The sequence below is a fragment of the Lagenorhynchus albirostris genome, chromosome X, assembly GCF_949774975.1.
Source record: "Lagenorhynchus albirostris chromosome X, mLagAlb1.1, whole genome shotgun sequence".
NCBI lineage: Eukaryota > Metazoa > Chordata > Mammalia > Artiodactyla > Delphinidae > Lagenorhynchus > Lagenorhynchus albirostris.
In genome coordinates, this window is record NC_083116.1 from 39128064 (window position 1) to 39155548 (window position 27485).

The following is a 27485-nucleotide window of genomic DNA, read 5'->3' on the forward strand; positions in this document are numbered from 1 at the left end:
CCACACAAAACACAAACCTTTTTATCAAAATGACTTGATTGCTAGACACTTACCTCTGTGCTAATATCGTGATACTGAGTTGAAGCTGCCCCGCACTTGAGCCAGAGTTTTGCCACCAATTGCTCAAATTCTTTAACTTCACTGAAGCGAAAAGCTGTTTTTCCTTTGATGCTAATGATGACAGATTTGCTGGAATCATTTGTCTTATCTATAGCTAAGACCTGGGGGATGAAAACATAAATGAATCGCATTTTCCCTTGTTACTGACAACGTCAGGCAAAATGTGTTTAGCTTATTTTTTTGTGGCTACAAGTTTTGGTCTGTGGTAGGACTTAGTAAGAAATAGACTTTGGGTACTAGTTGTACCACTAATACAAGCAACCTTAGAGCAAGATATTTCACTTCTAAAGGAAAAGTTTAACTAACATGTAACCTTTAAAAATGACAATACAAATGTAAAAATTCAGGGCCGCAATATGGACAATTGATTTCTGACTTACACAAAAGCTATCAATTCTATTCTTTCTGACCATGTGTATCAAATATGATAGTATAAATTTTGGTATCCATGTCATAAACATCTGAGTGATCATGCTCCATGTTGAGTCATCCCAAACCCTTATCTTGTTTATTAATTTTTAATTTTTTTCTCTTTTCATTTTCAATAAGAGCTGTAAGGCTCTTATCCTAGTACTCTTATCCTCAGGAATGGTACTCTTACCCTGAAGAATATAACTGCACTTAAAAATTATTATTTAAAATTACTAAAAGGATGCTGCATATTGAGTTTTTAATAATTTACAGAATTAAAGGGTATTTTACTCTGTGAATGGTAACATTTTTGAACTAAAAACTGATATGTAACTAAATTTATTTTACCTCTCGTAATGGAATGATTACACTACATAGATTGCCATCCTGGCTAGCAAAGCAGATATAGTTTTCTGAGATGCACATTTTTCCATGAGTGTTGAAGTGGCTGAATGGTACCCATAAGAAACATTCATGTACTTCTTTCAAAGTCTCTTCTTTGGGCAGCCTAAAAAAAGCATTAAACTGCTCACTGTGGGCTCGATTTTCCAGACCTCTATAGGAAAGAAAAAAAGGGGGGGCTCAAATGATGACTTCTAAAGGATACACATGTCCATATTGATTAATCTAAATGCACTGTAAAGCAGAATGATTAAGCACTACATGCTATGTTCTTCAACAAATTATGAAATGGAAGAAACACTGATTCCTAACCAATTTATTTTGTTTGTTCTCTTTTCCAATTTTGTATTATTAGTAGTAGATTACAATGCACAACAGTTAGAGGTGATGTAGGTCTTCAAACCATCTATTAAAGGGTGATTTTCTGGAATATTACTATATTATTATATATTCATAACATGTGAGTATGGCTAAAATCAATCTTGGCAGACAATAATTTTTACATCTGGTTATCAGAAAGTCAAAAGAGTTACCCAGTTCAAACAAAATAAAATAATGAAAATTTATGGCATCAAAATTTAGATGGGAAGAGTAGTACATAAAAATAATATTAAAGGGGCTTCCCTGGTGGCGCAGTGGTTGAGAGTCCGCCTGCCGATGCAGGGGACACGGGTTCGTGCCCTGGTCTGGGAGGATCCCACATGCCGCGGAGCAGCTGGGCCCGTGAGCCATGGCCGCTCAGCCTGCGCGTCTGGAGCCTGTGCTCCGCAACGGGAGAGGCCACAACAGTGAGAGGCCCGCGTACCGCAAAAAATAAATAAATAAATAAATAAATAAATAAAATTAAGTGAAGCAAAAATGTAAATGAATATTTAAAAAATTCAAAAGTAGAGGCAAGATAAAACAACACTTCTTACACAGTACTGGGCACAGAATGGGTGTCAATAAATACAGATGATTTGTTAACTGATACATAAGTATATAATAAAAAACAATTGCTTAAAATAGTACAATTTTTCTAGAGGCAATAAACACTTGTGCTAAGCAGCAATGCCATCTGCGGTAGTGAGTAAATTATGCAAGTTCTAACTCAAAGCCAACAAAGTTAAAAACTAAATTTATCCTTCCAGCATATACTATTTGAATATGTGGCAGTTCACCATGTCTTTCAAAAATAATTCTGATAAATATGAACAGAGAACCACATTAATTTTTACCTCACTTAAATTGTAATTTGGTGGGCTATTTCACTATTACTTAAAAGGATAAGGACTTTTTACATGAATGAAAAGATGTCCATGATACATTATTTTAAGGGGGAGAAAAAGCAGATTGTAGAATAATATGTGATGTTTAGGTCCCCTCCATGCTTTTGGCAAATAGTTTTAATTCATGCATTAAAAGGCCTGGAAGGATATACACTGAATTTAGCTATTGTAATATATATTTGTAAAAACAATAAGCCAAAGCAATAAAGATACTCCAGTTTATAAAAAAGTCATTTGGAGACTAAGTCTAAATAAGCTATTGTTCTTTTTAACTTACTAGAAAAAAGGATTTAGATATATACAATTTTCAATAGGCTCTTTTAAAACTGCACATAGACAAAAATGAATTTCCTATACCTCATTTAAATACAGACTTGGTAATGAATAACTCATTGATAGCTGGCCTTTTAGAATATTTTAAGGGAAATAAAATGGCTAAAAATGTTTGTTTATGGTGGCCAATCAAAACAACCTACAGGGCTTCCCTGGTGGCGCAGTGGTTGAGAGTCCGCCTGCCGATGCAGGGGACACGGATTTGTGACCCGGTCCGGGAGGATCCCACATGCCGCGGAGGGGCTGGGCCCGTGAGCCATGGCCGCTGGGCCTGCGCGTCCGGAGCCTGTGCTCCGCAACGGGAGAGGCCACAACAGTGAGAGGCCCGCGTACCGAAAAAAAAAAAAAAAAACCTACAAAAACAAATGCCTCACTATTAACATAACATAAACTGTATTTTTAATCCTTATAGAGTTCTATGTATAAATCATGCACACTGGGACCTAATTTTGGTAATAAGGTGTAAAAAAATTCACCTCGGCCTTCCCTGGTGGCGCAGTGGTTTAGAGTCCGCCTGCTGATGCAGGGGACATGGGTTCGTGCCCCGGTCCGGGAAGATCCCACATGCCGTGGAGCGGCTGGGCCCGTGAGCCATGGCCGCTGAGCCTGCGCGTCCGGAGCCTGTGCTCCGCAACGGGAGAGGCCACAACAGTGAGAGGCCCGCGTATAGCAAAAAAAAAAATTCACCTCACTGATCTATTTCCAGAAAAGCAGAAAGGCTCACAAAGGAACCCTTATGTATATAGCTTTTAGGAATGGTTTAAGAATAGGCAAGAGGAACAACTGTACCCAAGTTAGGGCTATGTAGCAATCACACAACCATCCAGGTCACTTGTTCTGGTCTATCCATAGGACTGCAGCTTAGGTTTGTCTCATTTACACTTTCCCATGCAGTCTATACCCTCATCCTCCTTGCCAGAAGTGGTTCTCACTAGCTATTTCTGGATCCTCTCCGCCCTCCCTCCCCTTTGGCATGCTCAGCTCACTTCAGTCAACTGTTCTGAGTGTTGAGCAGGATGAAATGGCTCTGGTCAGTTTCAGCAAACCAAATATAGTGGCAAACAGCTACCAGACAGATACTTCTGATGCAGGCATTAATAATGATTAACATTTACCTAGTGCTTTATATTTTACAAAGTGCTTTCAAACGTTATATTGCTCATTCGTCACAAGTGCTCTCTGAGGTACAAATGACTGCTGAGAAAACTGAGGTCCTGAGAGATTATGACTTGTCCCAGGGTTTCTCTACTCTCATTCTGAAGCGCATGTTCCATTGACTCTACTAACTTACCCTTTTAATAAAAAATGAAGCTGTTGGCGGCGGGGGGGATGGTGGGAGAGGGAAATATTGGGAGTTTGGGATTAGCAGATGCCAACTATTATATATAGGATGGATAAACAACAAGGTTCTACTGTATAGCACAGGGAACTATATTCAATATCCTGTGATAAACCATAATGGAATGGAGAGGATACTATTTGTGAAATGCACATGAATAAACTAAAAAAACCCACACATCTATGATTACTCCAAAGAAAAACTATCATATAACATAGAACAATTAAATTTTTTTAAGAACAGTTAACTTTTAATGCTATTCAATGCTACCATTCTTTGGTCAAACAATACTTAAAAAGTAAATATTAATTAAGCTTTGAATACCTTTTAGTAATTTGTAGAGGATCATCAAGGATTGGGTCATTATCAAATGTTTCCTTATCAAAAATTCTTTTTATAGCATAGTTTGCCAGCTGTTCCATAAGAAGGTATGTTTTGTTAATATGCAAAAACATTGAAAAGTAGTGATTCTCTCCTTGGGAACACACATGAATACTCTCTGTCAGTATGACATTTGAAGTCTTTTCAAGTTTTGAGACCGCATCCCAGGAGATAATGAGTTTTACTGCAAATAAGAATTATAAACAGATATGATTAAATTTCTCAATGTTGATTCATATTTATCAATCAGGTCTTTCAAAACAATAGTTAACCACTTGAAAAATGCTATGAACAACTAAAATATTTTAGAGTTCAAGATATTAGTTAAAATTTTGAAGCATAACAATGAACATACAATAATTGTTGATCCTAGGAACGGATACAATTTTAAATAATTTTTAATTTTTTCTGATTTGATATTTAAACCTGATATTAAATTTGATATTTCAATTTACACAATTATATACCCATTGGTGTAAAAGCTATACATCTGCTATGAACAGTACTGTTTGATTCTTCTCTGTAACTGTGAGCCATTAGGTACTATGATTACTATATGTATATTGTATGTTTAAAACAAGTATTAAAACATAGATTAAAGAAAGTAGGTAGTTTAGAACAAGTGAAAGAAAGGAGTCACATGCTAGATCACCATCATCATTTAATATTCATTTGTCTCCCACAATATGCAAGGCATTCTATACACAATTCTAATGGTTCTTAATGTTAAACAACCAGTCTTAAAAGTATTCTTTCCCTAGATGAAGTGAACTTTTTAATGTACAGTTTAATTACCCTTAATATCTATCCTATTACTTTATATGCAACCTAACACCACCACAGAGTTGATAGGTCAGTCTGCAAGTTCAAAGTCATAGTAAGCAACAGAAACCACTTACTTTCTGATCCCAACAAAAAAGAATAGAAGCTCAGAAAGTTGGTGCTAAGATATAGCCAACCCTGACAAGGAACCCGTCCTTTCCAATAACTGCACGAGTAATAGGTCACTAACTTTTCCTGCTCTGGTAAACCAAAACATTTTTCAAATTTCAAAAGGGCTTCTCGAAATTTCTCAGGGTCATCTTCTTTTGCAAAAGAATGTTTTCCCTCTTCAGCAATTAATCCCTAAAGGAGACAAAATATTTTCTGAAAATTAGTAATTACCTACCAACAAAAATATCTCTCACATATTTAAACAATTCATTGAATAAAACTGTGTACACACACACACACATACACACACACACACATGCATGTGCACACACATCTCTTAGGACAGAGGTGAGCAGATTTTGTTTAATTTTGTAATTAGGCTTTTTCTAATGCCTCACAAGGAGCTACCACAAATAGAGGTGCTAAATATTATTTTGATTGAGTGAAGGGTTCATTCAAACTGCAAACGCAAAAGATTGTGAAATGAAAATATCCCTAATAGCACTCACAAGGGCACCAAAGACTGCTAACTTTACAGTGTCTTTAGTTCTGATTCTGATATTCATATATGTGCTTCTGCCAATCCTGAAAGATGGCAGTAAAACAATGACCTGCCATGCAGCTTCGATCCTCAAATAAGAGGGTCAAAGACTTTAGTATTCCATCTACAAAATATATCCATGCCACTTACTCTTATCTTTCCTTGTACAAAATTAGTAATATCTTCATTAGAATCAAACACAGACAAGGTCTTCATGATATTTTGTTCTAACCATTCCCAATGTTTGGTTATTTCTTCTCTGTTGGCTCCTGATTCATAATAAAAGAGAATGAAAGACTCAAAGAAAACTCCACACACAAAAAACTGCTCTTGATATTTATAAGCTTAGTTTTAAAAGAAATAAAATTATATTTGCTCATTTTCAAAAATGATCATCATAAAAGAATAGGGGTACTACATTTATTCTCTATCTCATCACTATATGTGGGTAGGAACACTATAAGTAGAAAGGATAAAATATTTAAGGAAAGTGGAGAAAAGTAAATACAACTCATGAGAAAAGATATAAAATTCTGAAAACAAGGTGCCAGTAACTGGTGCCTACGGTAACCAGTTCTTTTAAGAGAATATATAGAGTACCAAAATATAAATAAACATAATTTAATCTTTGGCCTTCAAATAATACAGTCAGTACTGTGCCTATCTGTGTGACTGAAAACAGCATGCACATGACAATCCTATGCACACTGTGTAAATGTAGATTTCAACTGTGGCAACTCTATCTCAGAAAGTATGAAGCCTTTGCTCAGAGTCAACTCCTTCATTAAAAGGTCTATTCAACTTAAAGAAATTTTATGAAAGAGGTTAGAAATCCTGTAGCAAGGTTAAATCCTTGTGACCTCCTGCATCAGTGTTAGGTGGTTTATTGAGGGTCAGACTAAATACTACACTTAGCTCTGGGTTGCTTTGGCTTGAAGAACATTTCAATATCTGTCAATTTCCCCCTATAAGCCACATACCTCTAAGATCTCTCTAGCACTGCAGATTATACAAATCTCATTCAAAAGAAATATCCTGACTTCTAAGTACGTTTTATAATATATGGAAGAGTGATACATTAAAAAATTTGACACTGCAAAATCGCCTATTTCCTACAGTTCAGTTAGAATTGTATTCATGTTTCTCAAGTCATCATACCATGTGTAATATCTTTCTTTAATGAACAACAAATAAAAGCCATGGGGAAATTATAAGGCCTTTATTTTGGTCCTTTAGGTATAAAGAAGCTTCATTAGTAGGTAACTACTATATTTCTGTATCAGGTTAATTTGGGGGAATAAGTTGTATTATCATCCAATTTTTTAAGTAAAAACGATAATTTTTTCTAAATAATTTCTACCAACGAGATTTAGAGTTGAGGTTATAGACATCTCATGATGTCAGCAGGTGTAATATCTTCTGCATTTAGTTTAAACAGCATTCAATTTAAAAGAGCCAGGAGAAAACACTCACCAGAAACACTAAAGGAAGTTTAGAGGGAGATGCACAAAACAAGCCACACATTTTAAAAAATTAATTGTATGCTGTATGTTTACACATATGAACTGTCCAGAAATTGACAGGCTTTTAGTTTTTAAAAAAGTATGTATACTTAAAAGAAGAGGGGGGAGAAGGGAGAAAGAATGAGAAAAAGGCAGCCTTTCAACATTAAAAAAGCCACAAATCTCGGATTCTAATTTAGACCAACATTGTAATGGCATCATAAAAGAAGTAAACTGTCACTGTATTTTTTTTAATTTTGAGTTTCTTTGTTAGGAAGAACCATCCTAATTCCTTTTCTACTACAAAATATATATGTGGAAGCAGCTGAACCACCCCAGCATAGATGAATATGTAGCATTATGTGTAAGATATCCCTTCATATTTCAAGGATATGGTGCCTTTTGCGAGAAAGTCGGTGTGTAACTAAAAAAGGTTCAGATTTTTAGGCTTAAATTTTCTTAGGGATCAACCTTTAAGTTTTGAACTTGATTCTCCTCATCTGAGTTATTAGAGATGAAACAAAATACTTCATGGGGGAGGTTCTCATCTTCCTAGCAGTTGGGTTAAGCAGGAGAGGTATTGGGTTAGCCAAAAAGTTCATTTGAGTTTTTCCATAAGATGGTATGGAAAACCCAAATGAACTTTTTGGCCAACCCAATAAGTTGAAGAAAGGAGTCATACAGCAGTAGCACTAAGCAAAATTTACTCTGAATCAGCACTGCTGGAACACATGCTTTAGGTCCCTCACGTTAATGGATTTTTAAAAAATAATTTATAATCCTTCTTAAATAAATAGATATCTTTCTAGTCTCTCAAATAGAGCTGCACATTTAACTCGTTTCTAAATCAAAACAACTGGAGAGATTCTATTCCCATATAAGTCATTACAGAGTATTGAGTAGAGTTCCCTGTGCTATACAGCAGGTTCTTATTAGTTATCTATTTTATATATAGTAGTGTATATATGTCAATCCCAATCTCCCAATTTATCCCTCACCCCCCCCCCGTTTCCCCCTTGGTAACCATACGTTTGTTTTCTACATCTGTGACTCTATTTGTAAATCAACTATACTCCAATAAAAATCAATTAAAAAAAAACAACTGGGAAGTATAAGTAAATTTAAATATTCAATTTCTTAAGATCCTTATTTGTTTGAATTCCATGTTTTAAAAATCATACTCACCACAAGCAATTGACAGGTAAACTTGAGAATCTGGTGTCTGATGTAGGATGCGAAATGGAGCTACTTTAGCAGTGGAGTCTAAGACTGAATCCAGAGTCCCAACCAGAAGCCCTATTGTAATAAAGAGACTGTTGAAACAAGGATTTTACAAGAGATAAAATCAATATCGCTTCATATGACTAACAACCAATGTTTTTTTCTTTTAATTTCTAGCCCAAAGCTTCCTTATAGAGATTTTTCTTAAAGAAAAAATATACTCAGAATGAAGAGATTACGCTGCTCCAATGTCAGTAGTTCTTGAAAATATTATCTTTCAATAAAAGAATAAGTCAGGTTCAGTTGTCTAAACCTCATGATATATTTGCAGCACTTATTTACCTCCTTTACAAGGTTGTGTATAGAGCAGATAAGAATGTAGATTCTGGGGCTTCCCTGGTGGCGCAGTGGTTGAGAGTCTGCCTGCCAATGGAGGGGACACGGGTTCGTGCCCCGGTCCGGGAGGATCTCACATGCCGCGGAGCGGCTGGGCCCGTGAGCCATGGCCACTGGGCCTGCGCGTCCGGAGCCTGTGCTCCGCAACGGGAGAGGCCACAACAGTGAGAGGCCCGTGTACCGCAAAAAACAAAACAAAACAAAAGAATGTAGATTCTGGTACCAGAGATTACCTAGGTTTGAATCCTGGCTCTGGTACTTACTTGTGTCAGCTTGAGCCAGTTGTATTTACGTTTTCTTCATCCTCATTTGTAAAATAAGGGGGTAAAAATGGAGCCCACCACAAAAGGTTGTTGTAAAGATGAAATGAGTTATTATTACACATAAAACACTTAGCACAATGCTTAGCACATAGCAAAAGACTCAGTGTTAGCTAATACTATTATAAGAAAACAATGGATATTTAAACAAGATAAAAAACCTTGATTAATTAAAATGCTTAGGTAAGGAGTATTTCTTTTTAACATTTAATTTCTCAATTTGGAATTCAAGGCTTTGATCATTTAGCTTTTTCAATTTAATTATCTGATATTTCCTACTCCTCCCTAGAATAAAGTTTGCTGTTTTCTTAAACAACTAATTTCTCCCTTAAAGTCTTTGCTAAGCAAGTCTCTTTTTAACCTAGAAATGCTAACGCAAGTCTTGTAGCCCAGTCTGGCTAATCCAAATTCTACATTTTCTTCAAGACCCAATTCCCCTATGAAATCCTCACTGGCAGCCCCAAGCAATTATGCCTTCCCTTTTGTCTGATTACTTATGGCACTTAAAGTCTATATGACACAACCTAGAATTCTGATTATTAGGCTAGTTATTACAACTACTTTCTAAGTGCTTCATGTGTATTTATCTTACCTCCTTATCTAGATTATTAGTTCTCTGGGGACAATAACCATGTCTTCTACCTCTGGGTTTGTATCCCTACCTTTCAACATATTGCTGGACACAACAGGAGCAAAATTTGTTGACTTAACTGTATCAGTGAGATGGCTGAAGTACATAAATTTACCTTCCTTTTCTGGAAGCTTTGATTGGTTGAGTGTTTGTTTTACTTTATGAGGCATTCCTCTTTTATTTAGCATATAGACTTAGAAAAAATAAATCAATTATAAAACAGGCCTTTGGCTATTTTCCTATCTTTACTTAAAAGGAGTTAAGACTTCAAGCAAGCTTTGAATGAGAAGATAGGTAGGTTGGCAGATGTGAGGTAGGAAGTTATTATAAGCATAGAAGGAGGTAAATTAGAAGAGTAGGAGATAGAGCAAAGAAATAAAGAGAAATTTGGCTCAGCTGAAAAAAAAGGGTGGGAAAGTAGATGTAGGAATTGGTAAAAAGTAAAAATAGGGGTCACAAATGCAGCATAACATTAATTAGCAATCTTACAGAGGGTTTTGATAGTGGGGGCCAAGTATCAAGAAAGATTTTGGCAATCACAACACGTGCAGCTTATAGAAAGAAGAAATTATCTGGACTTCCCTGGTGGTCCAGTGGTTAAGAATCCGTCTTGCAATTCAGAGGACGCTGGTTCGATTCCCTGGTCGCTGTAAGATCCCACATACCATGGGGCAACTAAGCCCACGTGCCACAACTACTGAGAGCCTGCCTGCCACAAACTAGAGCCCACGCGCTCTGGAGCCTGCACGCCACAACTAGAGAGACGCCCATGCACCGCAAGGAAGAGCCCGCATGCCGCAACTAAGACGACGCAGGCAAACATAATAAATAAGTAAAGTTTGCATAAAAAAAGAAATTATCTGATATGAAAAAGCTAGAATATGAATTGAAGACTAAGAAAAAGAAATATGAACATCCAAACAAATATTATGAAAGAGACAGTACCAGGGAAGAGAGAATGGGAATGAAGAGAAGAGACAGAGGAAGTGATTATATATCAACTAATAATGAGGGAATTACTGAAGTGCTTGAAGATAAAAGGCAAAATCTATCACTTTCAGAGTGAAAAAGTGTAAGAAACTGGAGATCTGGCTAATAGATCAAGGATAAGGTAAGAAAAGTGGAAGTTGGTGAAAGATAAAGAAATAAACGTGGGGGCTTCCCTGATGGCGCAGTGGTTGAAAATCTGCCTGCCAATGCAGGGGACACGGGTTCAAGCCCTGGTCTGGGAAGATCCCACATGCCGCGGAGCAACTAGGCCCGTGAGCCACAACTACTGAGTCTGTGCGTCTGGAGCCTGTGCTCCGCAACAAGAGAGACCGTGACAGTGAGAGGCCCACACACCGCGATGAAGAGTGGCCCCCGCTCGCCGCAACTAGAGAAAGCCCTCGCACAGAAACTAGGAGGACCCAACACAGCCAATAAATAAATAAATAAATAATTTTTTTTAAGTCTTTAAAAAAAAAGAAATAAACGTGGGAGCTAAACATATGCAGCTGGCTTCTTCAGAGCAATGTAATTGAAATTATTCGGGAAATGGAAAAAAGGAGGATGTTCTCAGTTTGAAGATGGGAAAGTGAAAATACTAAAATAGATAAAAGAGTGGTAGTAAAAAACAACCAAAAGAGGTAACCATCTTCAGGTTGAAAAAATGAAATCAAGTGTATGAATGTCTGTTTATATAAATAAACATGCAATACCTTGACAAAACTGTCAAAATAAAGGAGTTCAAATAAAAGCATTCATTAAACACGGCACTGTTAAAGCTGCCGGATTTGGCTTCCAAGAATTTAAGATCTAAAAAAGCTTTCAAAAAATTTTTTTCAAATTTGCGAGAAAAATCATTTATTTCATGTTTACCACATTTTAAATAAAAGTAGCTCAAATTCTATTTTCTTCTTCATATATCCTAGAAAAAGCAGTATTAGAAGAATGGGAAAAAGAACAAAGAGGTGAAGAAAAGTTTGGCTCAGCTGAAAGTTAACAGTGGGAGTGTGGATGTGTGAGGAGGTAGAAAGGAAAGGAGAGGTCACAGATAATCATTCCTGAGTAACAATAACAATTGGCTCTTTGATAGAAAGTTTGAGACTGGGGACAGACAAAGTGGTCAAAACCACTGGCAGGAAAGGTCATTTTTTTGCAACAGAAATGTTTGCAAGATTATAAGTGCTTTACACTACGTAGAAAGGAAATTGTTCGGTTTTTGTAAGTGCTTTAAATCAGGCAGTTAGTGTAAAACCATGCAACAAATAATTTGGAAGCTAGTGCTAGAATACATTTCTAGTCACTTGGGGAAGTCTTCCAGCGCATTAAGCTATAATCATCATCAAGCCCCTGCAAGTCATTTAGGAATTAATATGTGCCAGTGTCTGGGTTCTAAAAGTACAAGAAAACAAGCAGACAACTTTGGGTTGCCTTTCCATACACACAGAGGTTTATCATCTGACAGCCTGAGTATCCAAGGTCATGAATCAGCCTACATATGGGAAGTTCTATAGCAATATTAAATTGGGAACAGAATAGATACGGTCTCTCAGCTGCATGACAGAACAAGAGATTTAAAAATATCAAGAAATTCAAATCATTCTTTGAATGTCTATAACTGACTAAGGTATCAATGTTCTAGACCCTATTAAAGGTCTATGTGGTTTTGGTAGCATCCTGACATATAAGTAGCAACAAACTTCTTAAGGAAACTCATCACCATAAGTGATGTGAAATACTTTATTAAATGACACAGCAAGATAACAAAAAAAGCAAGGTTCTGTGATTTTAAAAAATAGGCAATTTACAGGTAATGATTATTGTTCATGAACCAGTTATTTGGATGGATAGAGATAGAGCATCACTGATGTCAGAGATGAAAAACACCCTAGCATGTCATGTAGTCCAACTACCCATACATTCGTCTGTTCTATGGTATCCCTGATAGAAAGCCTGGCTTTTTCCTGTAAACTCCAGAGTTCTCCCAAGGCAGCCTATTGCATTGGTGGGAATTTCTACTAATTAGAAAGTTATTTCTAAAATATTTTATGGTTGACCCTTGAACAACACAGGGGTTAGGGGAGGTAACTGCCACACAGTCAAAAATCTGCATATAACTTCATAGTCGGCCCTCCTTATCTGCGGTTCTACATCCTCGGGTTCAACCAACCGCATATCATGTAGTACTGTTGTATTTATTGGAGAAAAAAAACCCACATATAAGTGGACCTGCACAGTTCAAACCCCATGTTGCTCAAGGGTGAATTGTATATATCCAGATGTTATAATCAGGGCTGGCTTTATGAGCCTGTGGCCTGTCCATTAAGGCCTCATGCTCAGAAGGGCCCTGTGCTTGCTTTAATACGCTACTGTCACCCATCTTAAAATTCTAAATTTTTGAACAAAGAGCCCTGCATTTTCATTTTGCACTGGGCCACACACATTAGGTAGCCAATCCTGGTTACAGTGGTTATCTCCAGGCAGCAGGATGATGGGTGATCATTATTTTCTTTTTCACACGTACACATTATTTTCTGAAATTTTTACAATGAACATTTTTTAACCCTTAAGATAGAAAAATGAAGGTATTTCTTTATACACTTAAAAAAAAGAAAAAGGAAGGTCTTTCTTAGGATAAATAAAATGCTATTCAATACTTCCTTGCAACTTTGGGATAATACAAAACATATGCTCTCTTCAATATGATGGGTCTTCAAGTATTATTATAGTTACCTTGTCTCCCCTTGCTTATTCTTCTCCTCGCCTACCTTAAAATATACCTAGTTCTTTCACCAGTTTGTTGCATGAGATTGTCTGGGACTCTTATCATTTCTTCTATCATTCTCTTAACATACCTATTTGTCAAAGTCTCTTATGAAATGTGTCACTCAAACCTGAATACCAGATAAGATCTGAACAAATGCAGGCTTCTTATATTGTGGGCTACATGGTTCTATTAATGCCGTCAAAGATCATACCAGCTTTTTCAGTCCTTATGTCATATTATTATCATACTAAGCTTGTGATCAACTAATACACTGTGATCTTCTTCACAAACATAAGCACCAACCTAGGTATTCTCTGTCCTGTACAGCTGATTTTTAAAAAAACCTAAATGCAGTTTACATTTACCTATGATAAATTTTAGCTCACTGATTTTAACTGAGCATTCTAACTTGTCCAGTTCTATCTGAATCTTGATTTTACCTTCTATGATAGTGATTCTCAACCCTAACTGCAAATTTGAATCATTTGGAGGACTTTTAAAAACTCCTCAAGCTCGACTTTTAAAATTACTAAAGCCTGGAGATTCTAATTTAATTCATCTGGGACAGGGCCCGGGTATTCTGTTTTTTTCCTTAACTTTGTATTATAAAAATTTTCAAAAATAGAATAATAAACTAAAACTTCTATGTGCCCATCACATAACTTCAATAATTATCAACATTTTGCCAATCTTCTATCATTAATCCGTCCTAGAGTATTTTAAAGTAAATCCCAGATATCATATCATTTTACCCATAAATATTCCAGTGTCATTTAGTTTGTTTAAAAGGTTCTCAGTTGAATCTACGGCCAGTGTTGAGAAAACTGATCTATGGTATTAACTGTCCCTTTCCATTTTCAGACACCTGCAAATTTGATAAACATTTCTTTTTTATATTAGGTTAATGATAATGATGAACAAGTAGGACCAAGAGCTGAGTGTTGGAGGAAGGTCCACTATAAAAGAGCCAAAGCTTGAAAATGGTACTCATTATCAATTGATGCTAGTTTAGTACACTTTCATTTGACAAGTGGCTCTTTCTGCTTGTAAAGTAGATTGAGGACACTGTGTAAGGCAACACTGCTCTAGCTACAGAAGTCATTAAAATGAACTTCCTAATACAAACAAGATTTAATTTCCATTCTAAGTAAAATGTTAGATTATAATTTGGGGCCATAGAAATGATTACTGGAACTTTATAGTGGATTCTGTATCTTGCCTTAAGTTGCCGTATTTACAAAGTCAAACAAGTACACCTTTACTGAATTTTTTATAATCTCAAGTTCATTAAAAGTTGATGAACAAACTAATTAGTAAAATGACAGCACTCTTAGTAGGAAATACATTCAAATAGGAGAAAGTAGTGTTCTCAGTAGAGGTTGTAGGTTTTCCTGTTTCTACTGCTTTTGCTGCCAGTTCTAAGTCCTTAAAACAAGACTGTGAATGCTTATTTTACAACTATCCAAGAGCCACAGATGACATTTTGAAAGCTGCCAACTTTACACTAACAGCTTTGGAAAACTGTTAATAAAAATAACTCTTTTGTCCTGTTTTCCCTCTCCCTTCATTTTTTAAAGACATTTACTTGAAAACTAGATATACCTAAGCTCTCCTTTCCTTCCCTAACTGAAATTTTTGTTTCATTAAAGGATTTAGAATTTTTTAAAGCTAAGTAACTGACGACATAAATGGCAGATTACAGTGTCATGGGGATAAAAAAGCATACATGAATTATTAATCGAATCCAGCTATACTTCTAAAGATTAAAACATAGAGAAATATGAGAATTGTTACCATCTTTATTTACAGCACCTTAATACACTTCAAGACTTATGCATCACTGTACAAAATGAGTAGCCCTCAGAAAATTTTTAAAAATACAACATCTGAATTCCCAGGTGCAAAGCAAAAAGTAAGTGTGGCAGCAAATGAAAACTCATACATGGTACAGTGCTTTAAAATCATTATTTAGAAGAACTAAAGCTGGCCCCATGATTTTGGTTACTTTAAAACAAGAGGAGAACTAATGATTAAAACTTCACTTTTTTATACTGGAGTGAGAGAGGAAAAAACAAGACCATCTAGGCGGTAATTGAAATGGCAGTGGAGACAAAAAATAACAAAGGTTTAATTCTCAGGTCCCTTTGATATTCTCTCTCTGGTTTTCCGGGTTTTCCTCTTCTATAGATGAGGACATTGCTCTTCAACAACCTTTCTGGTTGCTAAGGGCACTATATCTTGAGTCTCATATTTTCAACCACAAATAAATGGATCTGGAGTACTTGCTGTGTCCCCAACAACTGCCATCTTTTGCTTTTTCTCTACCATATTATTCTTCCCACTTAGAATGTCCTCCCCAGTTCTCTCTACCAAACCACAGCCCAGATATTGTTGGTGCTGAGAGATGGCTGATTTAATTTTAAAAAACAATCCAAACTGGCTTTTGGCAAGTTGCTCCACAGATGTCACACTGGGATTCTGCCACCAGAATACCACCTATTGTTATTAATCACTGCTTTTAGGAAATCTTTGTATCATTTAACAGGCCATTAGATAAGCGTACTTTACACCAGATCTGGTCCTGGAAAATTGCTTTGGGAGTTTCAAATACTCCTCATGCATGACTATTTATAAGCCACTCAAACCAGGCTGATGTTATTACTGACTACCTCAATAATTACGTTTTTTGCTTGCTTACTTGTTTATTAGTTGTCTGTCCCACCAGATTATAAAGTCTGTGGGGGTAGAAACTATTTCTGCTTTATTCATCACTGTATACCCAACACCCAGGACAGTAGCCAGCTACTACCCATTTCTCTGCTTCCCTTCACAGTGAAATTCCCAGACAGAATTATGTATATTCACTCTGCTCCCAAAAACCTGCTTGGCTCATATACTCTAGTCCCTCTGGTCGCTGCGCATAGGTTACTTAAAGAAGTGTTCCTACACCAAATTTATCTAAAATACCAATCCCCTCCCCTCTCTATTACTATACCTTACTTTATTTTTCTTCATATCCTTTACTGCCACCAGCCATATATTATTTGTTTATTTGCCTCCCTCAACTAAAATGTTAGCCCCATGAGAATGGGGATTTTGCTCTGCTCACTGCTGTTATCTCTAGCACCTAAAACAGTGCTTGATTTTTAGAAGACACTAGGTAATTATCTGTTGAATGAATGTATCTTGTAACATCACATTTAGGATTTACTCTTACCTGTTGTGCTCATATGGCAGCAGCAAAAGGTGAAAAACTGGGCAGATTTTCTAACATCAAGGTAATATAAAATCCATGTCATAGCTGTACAGCAACATGGTAAACTTTATAGTGCCCTTTATTTTATTAATTTTTAGCTTACTTTACATCTATACTCCTTCCACAACTGTCCACCAGAAACACGGGCTCTCACCAGCTGAATCATTATTTCTTCTTCAAGTATTATGTTTTGAAAACTGTAACTAAGATAACTAAAGTTATACATACTCTTCAATACCACTAAGACAAGTGATGCTTATACTTGTATCTACAGAAGCACTGTTTGAGAACTTCTGGGTTTGGGGAAATTGTAGCTCAAAAAGAAATTCTGTCCTGCTATTTTATTCTAATTGCTGTATATTATTTTGATTAAAAACCATAGATGCAGGAATTCCCTAGTGGTCCAGTGGTTATTACTCTGCGCTCTCACCGCCGAGGGCCCGGGTTCAATCCCTGGTTGGGGAACTAAGATCCCAGAAGCCATGCGGCCAAAAAACCACCAAAAAAATCATAGATGCATAGTCATTATCATATCAAAATTCTTGAGTGATTAACTATTAGTGTTTTGATTTTGTAGTGATATCACTGCATATTGTATATACTCAATGTTACCACTCCAAATCAATTTCTATATACAACATGGGAAAAGTAATTACTAGGGAAAATGGTACAAATATAGATCCTCATTTGGTCTTCGGGTAAAGAAAATGGCACTTAACATCTCGTACCTTCATTAATAGATAAATGAACTTCAAATGTTTATATAGTTGCTCGAAGGTTTCAAAACTCATTTGACTCACATAACAATGCCATGAGATAGGGAAAATAAGTTTTGTTCCCATTTTACAAATGACAAAACAAAGCCTTTATAAAACAATTACAACTGAATAGACACATAAAAATATTAAAGAAACAGGGAAGATAAAGGAAGCAGGGTGAATGGGGTAAGTGGAATCACTGGACTAGGTGGTGTATTCAAGCATTTGTGGATTTTAGCTTGTAGTTGACTTATTTTAAAAAATCTCATAGGGTAACCCCTGGGGAGGGCAAATCACACTGTGCTCAGTTCCCTCCCTGGGACATTTTGATACAGGTGAAATCAAGTAAAAAATTACCTTTAAAGATCTCTTTGAATGATATAATAAAGAACAACTCTGGGGGCTTCCCTGGTGGCGCAGTGGTTGAGAGTCCGCCTGCCAATGCAGAGGACACGGGTTCGTGCCCCAGTCTGGGAAGATCCCACATGCCGCGGAGCGGCTGGGCCCGTGAGCCATGGCCGCTGAGCCTGCGCGTCCGGAGCCTGTGCTCCGCAACAGGAGAGGCCACAACAGTGAGAGGCCTGCGTACCGCCAAAAATAAAATAAAATAAAAATCTGTCTATGAAATGATTAAGGACCAAAACAATTCCTAAATTAAAAAAAAAAAAAAAGAACAACTCTGTAGGTTTTGAAAAATGAAGGATGGTCAGTATCAACACTTTTAAGTCTTGATTCTCTTCATTAGAACGACATCTACTTGACAGCAAATATTAATTTCCTACTTACATTATAAATCTCCAATATCTTAACAAAAAGAAAAGAAAAGAAAGAAAAGAAACCAACCTAATTGCATACAATCTACATCATTATTACTTTAACGTAACTCTTGAGGATTGAGGATTCAGGACCCTAAGGTAAACTGGAGTGGTGTTTTCCAGCCTATGCTTAAGGGAGGAAAGACCCCAGCAGCAAGCAGGGGAAGGGAAAGGGAGAGAGAGCAGTGTATTACCAGGTATCTGAAGAAAGGCCCAAAGCTTACAGGTATGCAGTCAACAATCCTTCCAATGGAACAGGATAGGAAGCCCAGAGATAAACCCACACACATATGGTCACCTTACCTTTGATAAAGAAGGCAAAAATATACAATGGAGAAAAGACAGCCTCTTCAATAAGTGGTGCTGGGAAAACTGGACAGTTACATGTAAAAGAATGAAATTAGAACACTCCCTAACACCATACACAAAAATAAACTCAAAATGGATTAAAGACCTAAATGTAAGGCCAGACACTATAAAACTCTTAGAGAAAAACATAGGCAGAACACTCTATGACATAAATCACAGCAAGATCCTTTTTGACCCACCTCCTAGAGAAACGGAAATAAAAATAAACAAATGGGACCTAATGAAACTTAAAAGCTTTTGCACAGCAAAAGGAAACCATAAACAAGACCAAAAGACAACCCTCAGAATGGGAGAAAATATTTCCAAACGAAGCAACTGACAAAGGATTAATCTCCAAAATATACAAGCAGCTCATGCAGCTCAATATCAAAAAAACAAACAACCCAATCCAAAAATGGGCAGAAGACCTAAATAGACATTTCTCCGAAGAAGATATACAGATTGCCAACAAACACATGAAAGGATGCTCAACATCACTAATCATTAGAGAAATGCAAATCAAAACTACAATGAGGTATCACCTCACACCAGTCAGAATGGCCATCATAAAAAATCTACAAACAATAAATGCTGGAGAGGGTGTGGAGAAAAGGGAACCCTCTTACACTGTTGGTGGGAATGTAAATTGGTACTGCCACTATGGAGAACAGTATGGAGGTTCCTTAAAAGACTAAAATAGAACTACCATATGACCCAGCAATCCCACTACTGGGCATATACCCTGAGAAAACTATCATTCAAAAAGAGTCATGTACCAAAATGTTCATTGCAGCTCTATTTACAATAGCCAGGACATGGAAGCAACCTAAGTGTCCATCAACAGATGAATAGATAAAGAAGTTGTGGCACATATATACAATGGAATATTACTCAGCCATAAAAAGAAACGAAATTGAGTTGTTTGTGGTGAGGTGGATGGACCTAGAGTCTGTCATACAGAGTGAAATAAGTCAGAAAGAGAAAAACAAATATCATATGCTAACACATATATATGGAATCTAAAAAAGAAATGGTCATGAAGAACCTAGGGGCAGGACAGGAATAAAGACGCAGACCTACTAGAGAATGGACTTGAGGACACGGGAGGGGGAAGGGTGAGCTGGGACGAAGTGAGAGAGTGGCATGGACATATATACACTACCAAATGTAAAACAGATAGCTAGTGGGAAGCAGCCACATAGCACAGGGAGATCAACTCGGTGCTTTGTGACCACCAGAGGGGTGGGATAGGGAGGGTGGGAGGGAGACGCAAGAGGGAGGGGATATGGCGATATATGTATACGTATAACTGATTCACTTTGTTGTACAGCGGAAACTAATACAACATTGTAAAGCAATTATACTCCAATAAAGATGTTAAAAAATTCAGTTGTAAGCATAATTAATGTTTTAGACAGATAATAATATAGATGTATCCCTACCAAAAAAAATAATAATCCTTCCATTACTACCTAGAAAAATTGGTGACACTGACCATCCTTCATATCTCAAAACCTCCTACAAAGCTGTCCTTTATCATTCTAGGAAATCTTTAAAGGCAATTGTTTGCTTGATTTCACAGGGATCCAGGTTCCAGGGAGGGAAAAAAGGAGCGGAGCATACAGTGTGATTTGCCTCCCTAGGGGTTGCCCTATGGGATTTTCTCTTTAATAAGCCAAATTATATTTACTAATTTACAGTGTATGTGTGGGGGGGGAGGGTTGATCTTTCCTTATGTAAAATGAAATGTCAAGGCCACCATTTGTGCACCCTGGTCCCAGTAATGAGGTACCTGGGAGGCCAAAATTTTACCAGATGGTTCCTTTGTGAGCATGGAATGCAGGGATATTTTGCCAAAGAAAACTGAGAACATTTTCAGAGTTTGGTCCTTGAGCTCGGGGTAAGGAAAAAGGAGAGAAAAGCCTTGTATTTTTGAGGGATGGTTATTAACAACTTTTTAAAAAGGCTACCTTATTGTTTTTTATGTATGTGTTTAATTATGATAACTCACATAGTGATTTATTAAGTTTATATAAATATCATAAAACATTTTGAAATGGAAAGCTCATTTCAAACATTACCATGTTCTAGTTTTTACAGATGGTTTAATTTCAAAGTAATGATGCCAAGATGAAAGAAGAGATAAGGAAACATCCTCCATTTTCATGTTTTATTTCTTAGTCTTGTTCTACATCACAAAAAAAGAGGCCTACTGAGGTAGGCTGTCAATCCAACACACAAGAACCTGCTTACACTGTTCAGATATGGAAGATTCAAGAGCAAAATACTCTCAACAAACTATCTAAATTAAAGCTTCCTAATTGGCAGACCTTCCTAAGTCCCATACACTAGAATACTTAATAGAATGTAGCCCCATAATTTCACTCATGTAGTAGCTTCCATCTGCCAAGCAGAGCAAATTGTTCATTTGTGCTTAATAAGCCAAATATGCATAAATTATTTTTAATTACATAAAGCCAGGTGCTAAATTTAGGTGCCAGAGAAAAGTCATCGCACTTATCAGACAGGAGGAACAAGGAATAATGCAAGGTAACTGCAAAAATACAGTTACAGAAGGGTGAATTACTTCTCTAAATGAGAAGTAATAAAGTACAGATCACTTTATCTGAAAAATAATCTTATGTATAACAAAAATTTTCACAAGATATTCCACCCTGCTGTGAACCAGGACAATTAAGTAAAATACAGTTAGGCAAATGGTAAGTAATCTACCAGATATCCACTAGAAGTGTTTCAGAAATTTAGAAAAGGATTTAAGAACTCTAACTTCCAAATTAGTCTCTTGCTAAAACCATCCTAGCGTTCTCTGTTGCTCCAATTCCATTATTAGAATGAAAGAAAAAAAAAGAGTCAACTAACTTCACCAAATCCACAGCTAAAGTCATTACATTGCTGGTGCTTATTGCCAATTATCACATGGCCAAGAAATGAAATCTTAAAGAAAGTACAACTATTAACATTTCTAGATGGTCATTATCTTTTCTTCATTAAAAAATATATAAACGAATATCTTAAAGGGGGAGCACATAACATTAGATTTTAGCAAACAAAATGGACAAAGGCAAGCTTATGCTGGCACACAGTCCAACTCCTGTGAGAGCTAATCCAAATGTGGATTTGTGGTAAAGCACATCAAAGCTTTTGGCTTCACGATTTTAAGTAAGAATACAGTAATCGAGCAGCCATGAAAATCAGCACACTTTTGCTCTAGACTACAAAGAACCAAACGAACCTTAAAAACACCTCTTTGCTCCATTCTGATCTATTTTGTTTAATTTACACGAAATATAGTGGTAGCTCTCATGTGGTAATTTCAAGCATCTTGACAATACAACAGATAAAGCAAACATGCAGAGATACGAACTGACCACAAAAATGGGGCTGTGGCTGTTCTCAACATACATGTGTGGCAGAAATCTTAGTTTAGGGCTTCCCTGGTGGCGCAGTGGTTGAGTCCGCCTGCCAATGCAGGAGACACGGGTTCGAGCCCTGGTCCGGGAAGATCCCACATGCCACGGAGCAACAAAGCCCGTGCGCCACAACTACTGAGCCTGTGCTCTGGAGCCTGCGAGCAATGACTACTGAGCCCGCCTGCTACAACTACCGAAGCCCGCGCACCTAGAGCTGGTGCTCCGCAACAAGAGAAGCCACTGCAATGAGAAGTCCACGCACCACAAGGAAGAGTAGCCCCCCGCTCGCCACAACTAGAGAAAGCCCACGCGCAGCAACGAAGACCCAACACAGCCAAAAATAAATAAATTTATTTTTTATAAAAAGAAATCTTGGTTTATTTCTTCAGATAAACACTCTTTTATTCTAAAGAGATGGGGCTAGAGTAAATGGGAGTGGGTAGGATAGAGATAAGAAACTGGTGCAACTGATCCATGCTCTAAGAAAGCATGTCAAAGGAATCCCCTCGAGGTCCAGTGGTTACAACTCCGGAGCTCTCACTGCCGAGGGCCCAGGTTCAACCCCTGGTCGGGGAACTAAGATCCCACAAGCCGCGTGGCAAAAAAAAAAAAAAAAAAAAAACTATGTCAAATGAAAAACCAAACACAGAAAGCAAGGAGTGATTATATAAAGAAAATTTGCAACAAGTAAAAAAACATTTACTACTACAAAACAGTGATTTGATTCTCAAAAAGCTGATTTACTTATTAATTTTCAGGAACACAGTAGTTGTAACAAAGTGAAATACACTTCTTTGGTACATGAGGCCAGGAGTACCAGAAAAATTCTGGTAAAGTAAGATTATGGGGAACCAAAATATTGTGCTGTAACACTGGGCTGGAAAATCTGTTTTAAATATATTCCGATCTGTTCTCAACGGACTCAAGTGGGTGAATTGTCACTGGGTAATTATGACCATTGATTCTCAAGTTTTAATCTGGTAAACATATACATCTAATAAATGGAAAGACTCCTCTGCAAAATAACACTGGTAATTTTTGAGAATGAGAAAACGACAAAATGTGAAGTTTAATCAGGCAATTTTTGTTGCCGTATTTTCAAGAGAGCTTTTTCAGACGCTGGATAGGATGAATAGGTCATGCAAGATTTTTTTTTAAATGTCCCATAGAACCTCAAAATTCTCTCCACACTGCTGGGGTCTTGGGAAAAAAAGGAAATAACAGCACATGTTCATCACCATCTTAACAAAACACATTAATTTGGCTCCTGTTAACTTTCATTTTATCCTCTCAGCTCTGAGGTAGACACCATTTACCAGAAGAGAAAAAGCAATGTCACCTCCTCCATGAATCTTTACCCAATCCTTCAGTTATTTGGTTCTAATTACAATTTGCCTGGTTTAGTAGTTAACGGGTTATAATTATAATTTGCCTGGTTTGCTGGTTACTTCCCCCAAACCCGACCCTCTGCCAGATTAAGAGCACTTCGAAGGCAGGGAACTGAATGTTAATTATCTTTGTACCCTAGCATTCCATGTGGCACATAGTAGGCGCTTCAGATTGAATAAATGAAAGAATTTGTCGAATGTAATTCAACAGGAGATTAGGATGGGACTAACATGAAGGTTTTGGGACTCTTCACTCTTCCCGTTCCATCTCGCTGCTGAATTAAGCCTGGTTCATCACTTCAAGGCCACAATACCAAACTAGAAGTTGTCACGATAAAGAGCTCTGGTCTCCCAATGACCAAAAGTTTGCATGCCCCTGCCCAAGACGACAGGTCTCAGACCAAAATTCCTTGGAGGTTTTAAACACTAGACCCAGACAGAGTTCTTGATTTGTAAATCAAAGAAGTGAAGGCAGGATAGATTAGGCGGGAAGAGAAACTTCCGTTTGTTTAACTGGTTTGCTTACAACCTTGGTTTTGAAAGAAAGGGCATTTCTCTCTTTCCTCCAGAGAGAAATGAATTACGAAGGTTGCTTTGAGAGGGGATCCCAAGGATTGAAAAGTTGGAGACAAAGTGAAAGATGATAAATCGGAGGGTTCGGCAATTCTGAGACCTACCCCTCACCCTCCCCCGCACTCGGACCCTCCCCCTGACTCCCTAACCTCTCATTTGATGCCGATTCCTCGAGACAGGATTGGAGCGCCTCCCTTTTTCCTCATCATCCCTCCTCCCAAACAATTACACCTCCCACCCCCAGCGTGGCGGTTACCGATGGGGGGCAGGGGAGGGGCTGGGAGGCTTGTGAAAAAAGTTAAGTGCACAACTGCGAACTGGCCCGGGTCACCAGACTAAATGCGACCTGCCCACGTCTAACGCTCGTTACCAGCCCCCTCCCCCATGGAAAGCGACAGGGCAGGTACTCTGCCTCAGAAAGAACACTTCCTTTACCTCAGATTCTTCCTTGGCTTCAGAAGGAACCCCTCCTCCCTTTCCCCGTCCCACCCAAAGACCGACTGCTGGTCCAGGGAGGCGTTCTCAGGACTCAGTGAGGGCGAAGGAAAGGTGGTGGCGGGAGAAGAACCCCAGTACCCCCCCACCCAGGGTTTAGGATCGGGCGGCGGGCGGCGACGACTGTGTCCCTCAACACCTTTTAAGTACCAGCGAACACGGCCCAGAGGCGAGGGGGTGAGGGGGATGGCCAAAGCTTACCTGTAAGCCCCCCGCCACCTTCCTCCCGGTAGCCCCGACGCCGCTGCAGCACGAAGTAATCGTTGGACCTTTCCATCAGCCACAGCTTCAGCGCATTTTTCAGGAGCACTTCCTCGGGCTTCAACCACATCGCGAAGAACTTTATGCCGCCCGGAAGCAGCGACCCAGATGCCCTCCTCACCTCACCCCTCCACCCGTTTCCTCCCCTCTACTTCTCCCACCAAATCTGCCTCAGGCGGCAGCCGCTCTGGTTCTGCTTTTCCACACTTCCCCCAACCCTCCCTTCTCTCCCACGTAGGCAGCGAGACTGCCAATTCCCTCCCACAGCGCTACCGCCCGACTGGGAAACAGTCCCGTTCCTTTCCCTTCTGGGAGTTGTAGTTTACTCCCCGCTTTTCTGTACTCAAGCACCTGGAGCTCGGGACTACACTTCCCACAATCCACTGGGGAGAGAACTGGGTTTGGGTGCTTTCAAAGCGGGTCCCGCCACCAGTTAAGTGGATTTTGCCTATCGGAAGTTTAAAGCGTTTTCTAGCAAATAAGTGAGCCTGGGTATAGACGTGTTGTTTCTTCTCATCCTTTTACAGCCGGGTGTTAAACTGTCGAAAACGGTTTCCGGAATTTGGGAGTAACGAACGGCCATTCTGGGAAGGAGCAGTAGCTGCAACTAACGTTTAATGAGCTCTTACGTACAAAAGAGATTTCACACAATGTCTCACATAATCCTGGCAGAAGTCTCACGAAGCATATCTCATTCCCCAACTGGCACATAAATAAACAAATGCGCAGTCGGGTTCGGTGACTTATCCAAGGTCACACAGTAAGTGGAGTTTGATACGATCCCTTGTCTGATTGAGAATCTTCCTTAGATTAAGCTCTTTCCGCGCGTACAGTAAGAATATAAAATCTCCAGAAGCCACACAGTGTTTTTTACGCAGCGCTCCTCCCTTCCCAGATTTGTTCTATTTAACTGTTGTAATCAGCCACAGAAAATGTCATCCAACTTTGTTTTACTGGATATAAACAATTTATGAGCGATTTTTTTTCTTTCTTAAACTCTTTAAGAAAAAAAAAATCCCTTTCAAGGCAAGCTGCACCTCTTTGTACCTTGACAACGATACGCAGCTGCTTAACACTAAGGTGAATGAGGTCAGTGGTTTGTGAGACATCATAATGAGAAATTACTTGAGGGACGTTTTTATTTACTGCGATAACTAAGCCCACCAGAATTAAAGAGTGCACTAAAAGCGAAAACACGTTTATAGGAAGGAAGGAGTTGGGAGGCAGTCTACAAAAAACAAGGGGCTCTTGGCAAGCTATTTTGAGAATGAAGCCTCAAGGATCTGGCTTTTTTTTAAAAAATGGGGTGGGGCACACCCGGATGCCGAGTCGTGGAGCCAAAGAATTCTGCCTTGGAGTTGCGTCTGTGTCTTAACCCTCGCAAAATGTGGGCCAGCCCAAAGAAGGCAGGCGTGCGCTACGAGCAGGGATTTTTCTTGGAGGTGAGAAAAAGGCCAATTTGGGATTCTCTCAAACGCAGTCGTTTATCCGAAGGCAGCTTTCCGGACAGGGTAGGAAGAGGCAGTCTTCCCACAGCCCAAACTGCAATGTATCCTTGGGAAAAGCCATCCTAATTTGGATGTGTATTAAGGAAGATAATTTCTTATCTTGCTGGTGAAAGATCAGTAAATGTGGCAAATGTATCTTCCTTCTTTATTTTTACTGATACCTTTCCTTCCCCTTTTTATTTCCTTCCTCATCAAACCACATTCTTTTCCAATATCCTTAAACTTTAAGAGTTGTAGCAAGGGCTGTGCAGAACTGGATGGTTCCTATGCCTCGTTACTGCGCAACTCCATTCAGATACACCCACATGCTCCCTGTTATAGAATCGGACCCGCTTTTGGCTTAGAGCGGGGGGCATTTAGCGAGCTCCCGCTGTAGTAAAACATTTCACTGATTATGTAAATAAAACACTTTTAAATTACTCCTGCGATATAAAGTTTTGGCTTGGTCATGCACTATATTTCAAGCTTTTACAAATAAAAGTATTTTTCTGAAAGTGCCTTAAAAAAGCAGAGCATGTCACTCTATTCGATTGTTTATGTTAATGTACATTGTTTTTAGGGACGAAGGACAAGAATTACAAACTGCCATGGATATCACTGCTGGTACTGTGCTGGTAATATCTATCTATATCTATCTATGACTGTATATATGGATAGTCATTTAACCCTCATTAATAAGCTTGTACATTTTTTACAACCTTAATTTGCAGATGAACAGGAGGCTCAGAGAAGTTAAGTAACTTGCCTAAGATCACATAACTAAGTAAACGGCAGAGCTGGGATTTGAACCTGGATTTGTCTGACCACAAACCATGACATATCGTTTATAGCTACCTCAAGGCAACATGTCCAAAGCCAAATTTATTTTTCTAATATCCTCCCTGCCCAAAGTTGTTTCTTCTACCAGCTTCTCATAGTTCAGAGCACCACTGTTTACCAACATGCTCAAGCTAAGAACCTTGGAATAGTCTTTTATTTCCTACATTTAAAAAAATGAAGTATAGTTAATTTACAATATTGTGTTAGTTTCAGGTGTACAGCAGATTCAGTTATACATATATAGATAATTTTCCATTATAGGTTCTTACAAGATATTGAACATT

General features: G+C 38.2%; 1 protein-coding gene across 1 annotated transcript in view; it reads right to left on the bottom strand.

The window, feature by feature from the left end:
- The window catches only part of TBC1D8B (TBC1 domain family member 8B), an 82456-nt gene extending 57460 nt beyond the window's left edge, over positions 1-24996 (bottom strand). Inside the window, exons 1-7 of the mRNA XM_060138111.1 lie at positions 24815-24996; positions 8416-8526; positions 5879-5997; positions 5154-5379; positions 4198-4438; positions 880-1087; positions 54-221 (exon numbers count right to left, since the gene is read on the bottom strand). Coding sequence (XP_059994094.1) covers positions 54-221; positions 880-1087; positions 4198-4438; positions 5154-5379; positions 5879-5997; positions 8416-8526; positions 24815-24944 — 1203 coding nt within the window. The 5' untranslated portion in view covers positions 24945-24996. The remainder of the gene's footprint in view (positions 1-53; positions 222-879; positions 1088-4197; positions 4439-5153; positions 5380-5878; positions 5998-8415; positions 8527-24814) is intronic.
- Between the last annotated feature and the right edge of the window lie 2489 nt (positions 24997-27485).